General features: G+C 54.1%; 1 protein-coding gene across 1 annotated transcript in view; it reads left to right on the top strand.

The window, feature by feature from the left end:
* Positions 1-13,603, top strand: part of Prex1 (phosphatidylinositol-3,4,5-trisphosphate dependent Rac exchange factor 1) — a 172,034-nt gene that overhangs the window by 68,509 nt on the left and 89,922 nt on the right. The window contains exons 2-3 of the mRNA XM_004663808.2: positions 8,665-8,736; positions 10,379-10,501. Coding sequence (XP_004663865.2) covers positions 8,665-8,736; positions 10,379-10,501 — 195 coding nt within the window. The remainder of the gene's footprint in view (positions 1-8,664; positions 8,737-10,378; positions 10,502-13,603) is intronic.

The raw sequence follows: 13,603 nt of genomic DNA, 5'->3' as shown, positions 1-13,603 counted from the left end.
CAATGCAGGGAGAGGCCGCTGTGGATGAAGCCGGCCGGTTCCGGGCTCCGGAGCCTGTTCTCCGGTGACGAGGGGACACAGAGTCCAGTGGGCTGTGTGCGCAGCACCCAAAATGCTCAGGAGGTATGGTGACACTCTCCTGTGTGTGGGTCCAGGGGAGGCCACTCTGATGGGGCCTCCTGTGCCAGTTGACCATAGGGGGCCTAATAGGCAGAGGACAGTGAGTGCCAAGGCTGGGGTGGTGTCCAGTTCAGTGTCAGGCTTAAAAGTGAAGAGGAGGCTGGCAAGGCTGGAGCCTGGAGGTGGTGTAAGGACCAGAAGACTCGATCCTTCAGGGTTGTGTGAATGGGCCAGATGTGTGCGTGCGTGCGTGGTGTGCGTGCATTTGTGTATGTGTGTTCGTGTGTATGTGTGTGTGAGTGCATGTGGAGGCTGGAAGTTGATGTTGGAGGTTTGCCTCAGCCCCTTTGCACCTTAATTTTGAGCCAGGGTGTAGCAGTCACCTTTTTGTTGCTGGAACAAAACACCGGACCAGAAGCAGCTTCTGGTAGAAAGGGGTTGATTCTGGCTTGCAGTTTTGAGGGAAAGTTTTGCCATGGTGGGAGAAGCATGACAGAGCAAACAGTTGTCTTGTTTTACCAGCAGTGAGGAAGCAACCAGATGGAGCTGGCTGGCGCTGGCAAAGGGGGCTGGACTCTCAAGTCCCAAGATCCGCCCCCGGTGACACACCTCTTCCAAGGTTCACCTCTAAAGGCTCCCCAAGCTGGGGATTAAGTGTGAGGCTTAATCACAAACACAGGAGGTTGTGGAGGGCCTTTAGACCATCACACAGGGACCCTCACTGAACCTAGAACTCTCTGATTCACTAGATTAGCTAGTCAGAGAGCCCCAGGAATCCTCCTGTGTCTGCCTCCCCAGTCCTGGTATTAGGGGTGCATGCCACCACACCTGACTTTCACGTGGCTGCAGGGGATCCGACTCAGATCCTGACGCTTGCATGGGGAGCGCTTTATGACCTGAGCCATCTGAGTTTTGGGAGGCGACCTGCTGGTGTCTGGGGCCCGGCCATTGGCTCTGGGGAATGCTGTGAGCAGCACCTAGTTTCTATTCACAGGATACCAGGAGTATCGCCTGTTTGTGACAATTAAAACTGCCTCTTGACCTTGCCAGGAAAATTGTGGATGGGGGTGGACAGTATCATCTACAGGCCGACAGCCATTGCAACCAGGGCTGTACAGTGTGCATGAGCCAAGAAGGGCTATTGTAGACAGTCCACGATGCTGGGATGAACATCCAACCAAGCACCATTTATGGGAGGAAGGGATTTATTTCAAGCTTACAGATCCAGGGGAAGCTCCGTCAGTGTTGGAAGAACCTGGCTCCCGTTCATAAATCCAAGCAGAGAGAGAAAAAACACCAGTAGCCAGCAAACACCAAAAAGCAGCAGGCACAACCCCTCCGGAGCTCCCACTGCTCTCCACACCTTTGGGCTGGCATCAGATCCACCCCAAGACACACCTGATGGCTGATCTGCTTCCAGTGACACATCCTCCAGCCAGGCTGCTGAAGACCCAAGTCATCAGCTTTAATAAGCCACCTGAGTCTGTGGGGGACATACAGTCACGTTCAAACCACCGCAACAGGCCTTTCCTCAGGAGACCTGGTTCTAATCCTTATGCAGTCACCCACTTCTCACTGGAGGCAGCAGACCCACAGTCTTCTACCTCCCTCCATCCTGCAGCTGTGGCAGACATCGCTAATCAATCACACCTATCTTCCCGTTCAGTCCTAGCTCTGGAAACCCAGAAGAGTGAATGACCTTCCTGGCTCTCTTCCAAAAGCACTTGGGAGCCACCATACTGGATTCGGGCTCGGCTGTGTGGCTTCAGGATGGGTGGTCCGTTAACGTTACTCCACCCTGGGGACTAGGAAGGCCTCACACGTGGCCTTGGTGCTGGGCCTTGGCAGGTCTGGGCACACGTCTGCCACGTGAACCCATGAGGGCTGTGAGCGTCGTTCTGGGATGTGGGGTTGGGGAGCCCCAGCCCACTGTCAGAGCTTGACACAGTCGCTTCGCACAGCCACCATCTCCCTGGTCTTCAGTTGGGTACTTCAGAGTAGCATCTGTGTGCCCAGGAGATTCACAAACCTGGCTCCAGCGGACGTAGCTGCTGCTGTCAGGAAAGAGCTCACCCTGTGCCCCGGGACATGCTCATCTTCACTACTAACCAAGGGAGGGGACGTTGTGGGGCTCATCTCTGCGTGGAGTCCCCTAGGAGCACATCCTATGGTTGGCCGATTCAAGGCTGGGTCCAGTCACCCCAGGAGGCAGCCTGGGGAGAGCGAGGAGAGGCCGTTCTGTGCACCATCGAGCAGGTCACCCTGTGGCCCACCCGGGCTTTGTGTCAAGCGGGGAGACGGCATCTTGCCTGGTCTCTCTCCCCAGATTCAGAATCACAGATGCTCTGTGTGTGACTTCAGCAATAGCACCAGTGTATGGAGGCTCCAGGAGGGCAGGTCTCCTACTGTGCATGACTTCAGAGTCCCCAGAGCTGGGGCTGAAGTGGGCGATGGGCACGATCGATTAGTTATGTCTGTCGTGGCTGTGGATGGGTGGGGGAGGCGGAGTACTGCGGGTCGTCTGCCATCTCTAGCCAGCTCTTCCCTGGTGGGCCCCCACTTTCCTGGAGTGGGTTCACTCAGCTTTCCTATCTGCCTGCGGGCGGATCCTTGCCGGTTATGGCCCAGGTCTGCTCCCAGGGCCCCACTGCATTTCAGGGAGGTGTTGGGGACTGCTTGGAGTCACACACAGTGTGGTGGGGGTAGAGGCTTGTGTGAGAAAGAGGAGCTAAGTGCCTGGGTGGTGGGTACCCCACAGAGGTGACACACGGCTGGCTGGCCTCTGCAGCTGGCCATGTCTCCCTTGACTACACTGGGGGCCATGTTTACACTTCATGTGGCTGAAGTGTATGCATCCTGGTATCTCTCGGCACTCGTGACCGAGGCTCAGACTGTGACATAGAACACTTCCAGCACCCCAGGCCTTCACACGCTCCTGGCCCACCTGCCTTTCTGCCCCTGACATCGTGACTGTCGTTTTAAAAACCCCTTGACATTAGAAAGGCGGGATACTGGGCAGATGCTGCAGCTGGGGGCGGTGCTGGTCCAGGAGTGGACATAGCTCTTGGCCCTTGGAGAGCTGAAGGGAGTTTCTTAGTTTGGTCTTGTGCCTCCGGGAAGTCCTATGGTGTGAGCTGAGGTTGGCCGAGTGCCCCGTTGCCATCAAAGTCCCCCAGAAGGACACCACTCCACCCGCACAGAGGCTGTGGTGCCTCGCGAGGGGCCGTCATACTGGGGGGCTGGTCCACGGATCTTGCCCGGCTTGTTTCATTCGGTCTGGGTTATGAGCTGCTCCTGGGCCCAGCGCCGTCATGCCGGCTTGTTTCACGTCCTCCATGGGTGGCCCTGGCTTCTCATTGTCCCAGCACAATGAAAATAGCTCAGCTCCTGTGAAGAAACTGGGGCAGGAAGCCCCATCTAGGTCAGCCGGGTGGTTCTCCTGCTTCCCGCAGGCTCGGGGAGGCTGCCTTTGTCTCCCTCGGATGGGGATGGGAGCCCGGGTTCCCATAGCACCCCAGATCCTGCAGGCACACCCTCTGGTAGCCTCTGTCCCCTGTCCCCTCTAGCACATTCATTCAAAAGCAAGATAGGCAGACTTCCAAGAGGCTCCTGTCTGCGCCTTCCTTTGATTTCTGAGTGTCACTGTGCCAGGCCCTGGGGGTCCAACTGTGAGCAAGAGGCAAGGTCCCTATGTTTCAGGAGCTTCTGCCACTTTACCCTGCTATGTGAATTATACAAGTAGGCAGAACAGAGCATTATACCAGTGTCCATATTTGAGAAGAGTAAACTCAGATTCAGAGAAGCCGGTGCACTTTCCTGAGGTCACACCGTAGGAAGAAGGCCAAGCTCACCAGCTTTCAAACTTGCCCTCTACCTTCAGATGAGAGGTTAAGATTTCTTCCCCGCCTCACTTCCTTCTCGGCCTGCCCCTTAAAGGCGTGAGCGGACTGTTTGCTGTCGGTTTTCTCATCTGTGAACGAGCTGAAGACACAGAACGGAAGGCGATGAGTGCAGGACACCAGGGAGGGCCTCCTGGAGGAGGTGACGCTTGAGCTGAAGGCTTGACGGAGAAGTGTGCTCAAGGCAACAGGAGTCATGTGTGCGCAGGTTCCGGGGTCAGGAACAGACGGAGGGTGGAGTTCTGGGAGTGAGGATAATGTCACAGAGAGCTGCTGCCATGCTAGGTGCTGTTTTCATCGCTGTGACAGATGCCTGACAGAGACTTCAGGTTAGGGAGATGGTTCAGTGGTTAAAGATGCTTGCTTGCAAAATCTGCTAGCCCGGGTTCAATTCCCCAGCACCTGTGTAAAGCCAGATGCATCAAATAGCATGGGAGTCTGGAGTTCTTTGCCAATGGCAAGAGGCCCTGGTGCGCCCATTTCCTCTCTTCACAGTTGAATAAATGAAAATATTTATTGAAAAAAAAGCTTAAGGGAGGAAGAGTTGTTTTATTCATTTAGTTTGGTTTTTCAAGGTAGGGATTCACTCTAACTCAGGCTGACCTGGAATTCACTACGTATTCTCAGGCTGACCTCGAACTCATGGCGATCCTACTCCTTCTGCCTTCCGAGTGCTGGGATTAAAGGCGTGCGCCACCATGTCCGGCTGGAAGAGTTTATCTTGACTCACAGGTTTTGGGTACAATCTGTCAGGACCGGGAAGATAGGGCCGTAGGAGAATGAGGGGACGGGTCACGTGGTGACCGCAGCCAGGAAGCAGAGAGAGATGCATGCTGGTGCTCGGCTCCTTTCTCTCTCTATGTCTCTGTGTGTGTGTGTGTGTGAGTTTACCTGTGTGAGTGTGACTGGGTGTCTGCCTGGGCACGCATGCGGAGATGACAACCTGGAGCATTGGTCCTTGCCTTCCCCCTTACTTGAGACAGTTTTGCCTTGTTCGCCGCTGCCTCTGCCAGGCTTGCTGGCCTGTGGGCTCTCCGGAGCTTTTCCTGTCTCCGTCTCCCAGCTCATCACAGGCCGGCTGGGATTCCAGTTGTGCTTCCTATAGCTTCTGACTTTATGTGGGATCTGAGGACCCGAACCAGGGTACACAAGATTGCAGGGCAAGCACTTTATCATCCCAGCCCCACTCCCCGGTTCTCCTTTTTCTTTTCTTTAAAAAAATTTTTTTTGTTCATTTTTATTTATTTATTTGAGAGTGAGAGAGAGAGAGAGAGAGAGAGAGAGAGAGAGAGAGAGAGAGAGAATGAGAATGGGCGCACCAGGGCTTCCAGCCACTGCAAACGAACTCCAGACGCGTGCGCCCCCTTGTGCATCTGGCTAACGTGGGACCTGGGGAACCGAGCCTCGAACCGGGGTCCTTAGGCTTCACAGGCAAGCGCTTAACCGCTAAGCCATCTCTCCAGCCCTGCTTTCTCCTTTTCATTGAGGCAGGATCCCAGCCTGTGGGATGATGCCACCCACATTCACGGTGAATGCTCCCTTCACTGACGCACGCACAGAGCTGCGTCTCCTAGGTGTCTCTCAGTCCTGTCGACAGTGAGAAGCCATGTCCCCGGGAAGCTGTGGGGAGTTAAACCAAAAATTGGCACTGTGTGGGGAGGGGAGGGCACAGGGCTGAGGTGCTGTCTGACTTAGGCTAGAGATGGTGCCATGCTGTTCTCCGTTTGGCAGTGGAGCGTCAGAGGTGGCCAGAGCCCAGATAATAGGTGGCCAGAGCTCAGCGGTGATGGCGTGGTCTCTGAGGGGTGATGGGGTCTAGGTCTGGGAAGGTCAAGTTTGGGGTGCACTTGGTCCCTGGGGAGCTGTGGTGCTGGAGGCCAGCACTTCACAGGAGGCGCGTGGGCTCCACCATTGCGCTCATCCGCATGGAGATGGCCGTGGTCGCCTTGAGCTGTGTGGACACACCAGCCTGTCCTGGGGTGCCCAAGGCTGTGTGAAGGCCTCCCCAACCCCCTGCTCATGGAGGTTACTGTGAGTGCCACTCCAGGTGACAGGAAAGGAACTGACAGCCAAGCACGAAGAGCCAGCCACCCCTCTGCCACCTGCCTCTGCCTCCCCGACACCGGTGTCCTTCTGGCCATCTTCCCGTCACGCAGAGATCTCCCCAGACAAGCGTGGTGGGGTGAGACACGCCCTGGATTAACCCATGGTGCGGGGCGTGAGCTTGCCTGGCACAGCCCCCCCACCGAGTCTGGCTGTAACCAGACCTGGCAGGCTTATAGCTGACTGGTTCTTTAAAATTTTTTTTTTGTTTATTTTTAATTATTTATTTGAGAGCAACAGACACAGAGAGAGAGACAAGAGGGAGAGAGAGAGAGAGAGAGAGTGAGAGAGAGAGATATATAGAGAGAGAGAGGTGGGGGGAGAGGATATGAATGGGCACATTAGGGCCTCCAGCCACTGCAAACGAACTCCAGATGCATATACCACCTTGTGCATTTGGCTTATGTGGGTCCTGGGGACTCGAGACTCAAACTGGGGTCCTTAGGCTTCACAGGCAAGCGCTTAATCTCTCCAGCCCCCTGACATGTTCTTGAAGTTCTCTGTGATTCCCAGGCTGTGACAGGTCTATGGATCTTTCTTCCCAGATGTCTTTGCAGTATGTCCTCTGCCAGGTTAACCTGGGTTAGACCCCATACCCTGAGTGAGCCGGGCAGGGGTTGTTGGTGGCATCTGGCCCGATCCTCCATCCTTCCCAACAGTCATTCTGTCCTTAGCTCATCCCTGTGACCTCCTCTGTAGCTCCTCTGCCTGTCTTGTCCCTCCACTACCAGGGCCAGGCCACCCACAAACAGAACCTGCCCACTCTGGTCTCCCCGTGCTCACACTGAACCCTTAGTGTCTCTTTCCTCCCAGCATAGAAAGCTCTGTTTCCAACAGTTACCGTCTTAAGGACTTTTGACTGTGCAGGGTGCCAGTACCTGTAATCCCAGCTCCTGGAACATGGAGGCAGGAAGATTGTGAGTTCCCAAACAGCAGGAGGATTGTGAGTTTCCAAACAAGAAAGAAGGAGCTAGCAGGAGGGAGAACAAATGAAACAGGAGACTCCTCATTTCTCGCTTCTCTCAAAAAGGTGGAGGGATGGGGCTCATTGGTGGAATGCCTGCTTTGTGTGCGTAAGGCCCCGGGTTCTATTCTCAGCACTGAAAAAAGAAAAAAAAAATTAGAGGGGCTGGGAGATGGCTTAGCAGTTAAGGCACTTGCCTGCGAAGCCTAAAGACCCAGGTTCAATTCCCCAGTACCCACGTACGCCAGGTCTGCAAGGTGGTGCATGCCTCTGGAGTTTGTTTGCAATGGCTAGAGGCCCTGACACGCCCATTCTGTCTCTCTGTCTGTCTCTTTCTTTCTCTCTCAAATAAATAAATTAATTAATAATGCAAACAGGACATTTTCTGCCGCTGGCCAGCCACCTTGCCACCTGGCCCCACTTGCCGTGCCTCCCTGAGACGGATGTGTGGTCCTAGCCGCCCTTTCCCCTCTTTTGTTTCCATCCCTTGAGTCTCACAGAGGAGGGAGGTGCTCTCTGTCTGCTGACCTTCCTGGAGGGCATGACAGAGCCCTGCTCCACCCAGCGCAGCAGCTCTTGGGAGCTGTCAGAAGTGGCGGGCTCCCCGAGAAGCGTGGCAAGGATGCCCACTGGGGGTGTGTGCGAAAGCACGTGGAGCGTCCCGTGTGTACTGCTCGGTTTCCGTGTGTGAAGAGGGGAGATGGGGAGGTTAGGTGTGTGTGTGGGGGGGTGTGGTTGCTCAAGACCCCAAGAGCTGAGATCCCCGTGGGGAGGACTTCAGCAGAAGGATTGGAGTACAGGATAGAGATGTTTCATGGTTCCAACATTGTGTTCCTGTTTGTTTTTTTTTTTGTTTTTCAAAGTAAGGGCTTATTGTAGTTCAGGTTAACCTGGAATTCGCTACGTAGTCTCAGGGTGGCCTCAAACTCATAGCCATCCTCCTACCTCTGCTTCCTGTGTGCTGGGATTAAAGATGTGTGCCACCATGACCGCTTGTTCTTGCCTTTTAAAAACTTAATTAATTAATTTGAGAGAGAGAGAGGGTGAGAGAGAGAGAGAAAGAAAGAGGCAGATATCTGTATAGAGAGAATGGGCACACCAGGACCTCTGGCCACTGCAAATGAACTCCAGACGCATGTGCCACCTTGTACATCTGGCTTACATGGGTCCTGGGGATTCAAACCTGGATCCTTTGGCTTTGCAGACAAGCACCTTACCTGCTAAGCCATCTCTCCAGCCCCGTTTTTGTCTTTTGAGTAGTGTGAGTGTTAAGTACAGAGAAGGAAAACAATTAAAATGGGACATAGTATGTAGTCCAGGAGGGCTGGGTCATGTGCAGGCGCGTCTCTGTGGGACGGGTTCAGTGCTGTTCTCAGCATTGTCTGTGGCTGGATCTTCAGGCTGGGGCGCACCAGATGCTTCGTACACTTTCCATGCCAGGTGGCCTCCTCTGTCCTTGTCCCTGGACTATGGATCCTTGTAGGTACTGGTTTGCAATTGAATCTGTGTCTCTCCTGCAGGGGCATCTGGGGTGATGGGAGGCATGGCCACTTACCTCTGCTGCTTCTGTCTACGCAGGCGTTCCTGCATCGCATCCGGCAGAACGTGGCAGACTCGGTGGAAAAGGGCCTCACGGAGGAGAACGTGAAGGTAGGGCCGCTGGACTGTCCATCACCCTCACTGCTGCTGCTGGGTGCCTTCCCTGCTTCTTCTGGCCACGTGTGGAGTGTGCCACTCGCTGGTGCTGGCCTCACCCTCTAGACTCTTCCCTTTAGCTGCAGGCCTGTGACCTGCAAGGTCGTGGGGGCAAGGCAGTCGTGGATGGCAGGTGGCAGCTGCCCAATGCGAGGCTCCTCATGTCCCCTCCCTGGCTTTGTGTCCATGGAAAATCCCTTCCCAAGCACCTGGGAGCCCACACCCCCAGCCACCCACCCACCTGCACCTCTGCAGGGCACCAAGTGCCATGGCAGGCCACTGAGTTGGCCTGGCTTCATCTTGGCCCTGGCCCTGGGGAGTCTGGGTGCTGTCTATGTGCCCAGCTGGGTCCTGGCTCTGAGGATTTGTCGAAGGTGTCGAGTTCAGATGGAAATGAGGAAGGCAGCCCCTCCTGCACCCCGTGAGCATTGATATGGGGAATCTAAACATTCTTCTGCGGTCTGTGGAGGGGTGTATAAGTGCACCCCCTCTACACAGGGTTCTGTGTCGAAGTGGCACCTGGGTGTGAGGCTGAGTGGTGCTCTGACATCTTCACAGCTGGCTGGATGGGATATGGATTCCTTTCTCTTTCTTTCTATTTATTTATTTATTTGGAAGGGGGATGGAGGGGAGGCATATATATAGAGAGAATGGGCGTGCCAGGGCCTCTAACCACTGCAAACAAACTCCAGACACATGTACCACCTTGTCCATCTGGCTTATGTGGGTACTGGGAAATTGAACCTGTATCTTTAGCCTTCACAGACAAGCACTTTAACTGCTAAAGCATCTTTCCAGCCCTCCTTTTTCCTCCCTCCCTCCTTTTTAAAATTTTTTTTTGTTTTTTTGAGGTAGGGTCTCTCCCTGGTCCAGGCTGACCTGGAATTCACTATGTAGTCTCAGGGTGGCCTCGAACTCACAGCTATCTTCCTACCTCTACCTCCCGAGTGCTGGGATTAAAAGCATGCGCCACCACGCCCAGCCCCCCTCCTTTCTTATTAATTATCTAAGAGAGATAGAGAGAATGGGTGCACTGGGGCCTCCAGCCACTGCAAATGAACTCCAGATACAGGAGTATCTGGAGAATTGAACCTGGGTCCTCAGGCTTCACAGGCAAGCACCTTAACCACTAAGCCATCTCTCCAGCCCGTGGATTCCTTTTGTCTGAACCTCCATGCCTCGTAGATGAATTGGGGTCAGGAGTAATTTCTTGGATTCATGGATGTAGCGGCTGGTGGGTTCCATTATGAAATGTGAACACATGGGCCTGTTGGCTTGCAAGGCCTGACAGCCTTGGTTTGATTCCCCAGTACCCATGGAAAGCCAGTGGTGCATGCATCTGGAGTCACTTGCAGTGGCAAAAGGCCTCAGTATGCCTATTCTTTCTCTTCCTCCTCCCCTAGCAAATAAATGCATAAATAAATAAAAATATTTTTTGAGAATGACATGGGCCTGCCTGTGACCCTGGCCGGTGGGTGGTCGTGGGCCGGGTGGGGTTGCATGCTCGCCTTCCCCGGGCCTGTAGACTGTTCTGGTGGTGGACCTGCTTCGCTCTGAGCCCTGATTAACGCTGCTCTTGGGCCTCGTGTTTCCTTAGATCCTCTTCTCCAATATTGAGGACATCCTGGACGTCCACAAGGATTTCTTGGCTGCCCTGGAGTACTGTTTACATCCTGAGCCTCAGTCACAGCATGAACTTGGGAATGTTTTCTTAAAATTTGTGAGTATGATGCCCTGGTCCCGGGGACTCTCTGGTCCCGAGGAATGGCTCCCCCAGCTATTCACTCTGCCCGCACCATCAGCTTTCCTCCGTGTGCTCCTTTGGGGCACAGAGCAGCCTTGTGGGGCAGATGAGACCCCAACCCTGAACAAAGGAACACACACGCACGTACACGCACACCTACGTACACGAATATGTATGCATATGCATATTCATACCGCATACACATATGTACACAGAAAGGAAGGGAGGAAAATAAAAAAGAAGAGACTACCCAGGGAGTGGAGGAGGCAGATTCCTGGTGTCGTCCGTGGTGACACTTGCCTGTCATCACACCTGGTCACACCCCTCCCTGAAGTCATCACAGCTGCTGAGAAAGAAGCCTCCAGTTTTCTCAGAGTGAGTCAGTGTTTTTAATTTGAAATCATATTTTAATTTAAAATGTAACATTGTCGCCCCCTCTGCTCCCGTGCTCACCGAGGGAGGAGAGCATGAGTCATGCCGTGTCGGGGTTTTCAGAGCAGCCTCTGTACAGCTGGGTTTCTGGCAGCTGGAAGTTGGGGTGCAGGTGACCTCAGGGGAGCATCTGAAACGAACTCAGGTGCCCAAGTTGGCCTCAGCTGATCCCATTTGGAAAAACCCCAGAGCTGAGATGGTGTTGGGGTTGTGTGTAATGGCAGCCAGGGGCCCCAGCCTTGGGGGAGTCCTGCTCTTGTATCTGGGCGAGGGTACTCAGCAGGGGCTCATGGCCACCTCTGTCAGTGCCAGGGGAACTGGAGTCTGGGACACCCCTTGGTGCATCTGCGGGGCTGCGCAGTGTCCACTCCAGTTCCAGAGGCCCAGCCTGTGTTGTTGGCCTGCCTTAACTCCTGGCAGCATCTGGTCTTCCCCCTCTCCCAGACCCCCCCACCCCCCGCCATCCCCAGACCCAACCGCTGCATTCTGAGTTTATACCACAGACAGCACTGAGTAGCCTGTTTCTCTGCCTGGTGCCATCCTGCATGGTTCACACTCTTCAGCTCATTGGGACAGCTGGGCTCACTGGCACATCCCTGTAATTCCAGCACTGAGAAGGACTGAGGCAGGAGGCTTACCTCAAGTTTGAAGGAAGCCTTAGCCACATAGTGAGTTTGAGGCCAGCCTAAGGGTACCGAGTTAGATCCCGTGTCTCTAAAACAAAGCCCGAGCCCAGGACTTCACAACCGCCTTTGAAGGCTGATGCTATCCCTGCCCATTTTACAGATGGGGAAATTGAGGCCCAGGAGTGCAAGTTTTGGTAGCTGTCCAGTATCTGAACAGGCATGATGGTTGTAGAGACATTCACTCTCTGGAATTGGTCTTCATCTTAGGAGACACTGTCCCCTGAAACACCCATGGGTATCTCTGAGTGCCAGGCATGAAGCCCTGAGCATTTGGCAGTAAGCATGCTGATATGCTGCCCACTCACAAACTGGTGGCATGGACGATGAGCGACAGAAAAGCCTATTCCAGATGGCCCTGTGGAGTGTGGTATTGTCATCCAGAGTGACTGGCTGGTCCAGGCTACTTGGGGTCAGCAGGGCAGATTCCGGGTAATGATGAGGCACACAGGTTGCCCAGTAAACTTGTGGGCAAATATCAAATTATTATTTAAAATTTTTTTGTTTATTTATTTGAAAACATTTTTTCTCTCTGCCTCTTTCTCTCTCTCTCTCAATATAAATAATAAAAATTTATTTGAAAACACAGAGAGAAAGAGAAGGGTGGGGGAGAGAGAATGGGCTCACCAGGGCCTCTAGCAGCTGCAAACGAACGGCAGATGCATGTGCCACTTTGTTGTATCTGGCTTTATGTGGGCACTGGGGAATCAAACCCAGGCAGTCAGGTATTGCAAGTAAGCTCCTTAACCACTGAGCTATCTCTCCAGCCCTCAAATTACTTTTTAGTGTAAGTACATCGCATGCAATATCTGAGACATCTTTACATTCAATAACGATCTGTTGTGCATCTGACATTGGAGTTCAGGGCTGGGGAGATGGCGCTGTGGATCAAGAACTTGATGCTCAAGCCCGAGCACCCCAATTTGGAGCCCTCGAACCCACATAAAAGCCAGAAGCTGCGAGAGGCTTCTGTAATTGCAGCATGCCAGTGGTAAGACGGCAGGCAGTGACATAAACACGCACATCACACACGCACATATCATGCGCACACCGATAAACACACACCTTCAGCTGGCTATCCCAGGTAGTGAAATGGGGCGGGTCTCGGGCAGAGGTGTTGCAGACTAAACATCTTCTAGGGCAGAGTGAGCACTGGAGAGAGGCGGGGCTGCGTGGCCGGGCAGGGATGCTGGCTTGTGTTCTGAGTCGGGGTGGCTGGGGGATGATGAATTCGAGTTAGGTGAATGCAGCCTCTGTGCAGCTGGGAGGGCAAGTGACAGGCTGGGGAAACCCTTGCCTTCCACCCTCGCTCTGGCGGGCACGCCTGCGTGGCCCCGCTCCTTCCTGCCCTTCTCCAGGTTCGGTCTTTCTGGCTGTGGTTTGGAGCAGGTAGGCAGTCTCCACAGAGCTACTATCTCCTGCTGGGGGACTGTGGGCAGCCGCCGTCTCTGTGACAATCCGGCAGATCCCTAGGGGGGCTGGATCCCCTCTTCCAGCTAGCTGTCCCATCTGGTTTTCATCCTTCACACCCCAAACCCACAGCCATGGTCTCCACCCTCCACATCGATTCCTCCCAACACTCAGCCCTGTCTATCGGCCCCCTGGGACGAAGTGAACACTGGGACTTGTCAAAGCAGAGCTCTCTTCTTCTGCAGGGGCCTGGGCCTGAGCCGGGCTCAGTGCAAGGATGGTGTGTGTGTGTGTGTGTGTGTGTGTGTGTGTGTGTGTGTGTGTGAGAGAGAGAGAGCGAGAGAGCGAGAGAGAGAGAGAGAGTGCTAGGTGGGTTCTAAGGAGCGCAGGTACTGTTTGCTTGCTATGCAGAGCCGCTCTAGGATGAAGGCTGAAGGAGACAGTGACTTTGCAGACTGTCAGAGAAGGGCCTGTGAGATGAGGCACCCTGCGTCTCTCCTCTCTCTCTCTCTCTCTGCACCTGTGGCAGACATCACTAATCAATCACAGTGTT

This window comes from Jaculus jaculus, chromosome 8 (genome assembly GCF_020740685.1).
Source record: "Jaculus jaculus isolate mJacJac1 chromosome 8, mJacJac1.mat.Y.cur, whole genome shotgun sequence".
NCBI lineage: Eukaryota > Metazoa > Chordata > Mammalia > Rodentia > Dipodidae > Jaculus > Jaculus jaculus.
The sequence above is the reverse complement of the archived record's forward strand: the minus strand, read 5'-3'. Positions and strand labels throughout refer to the sequence as shown.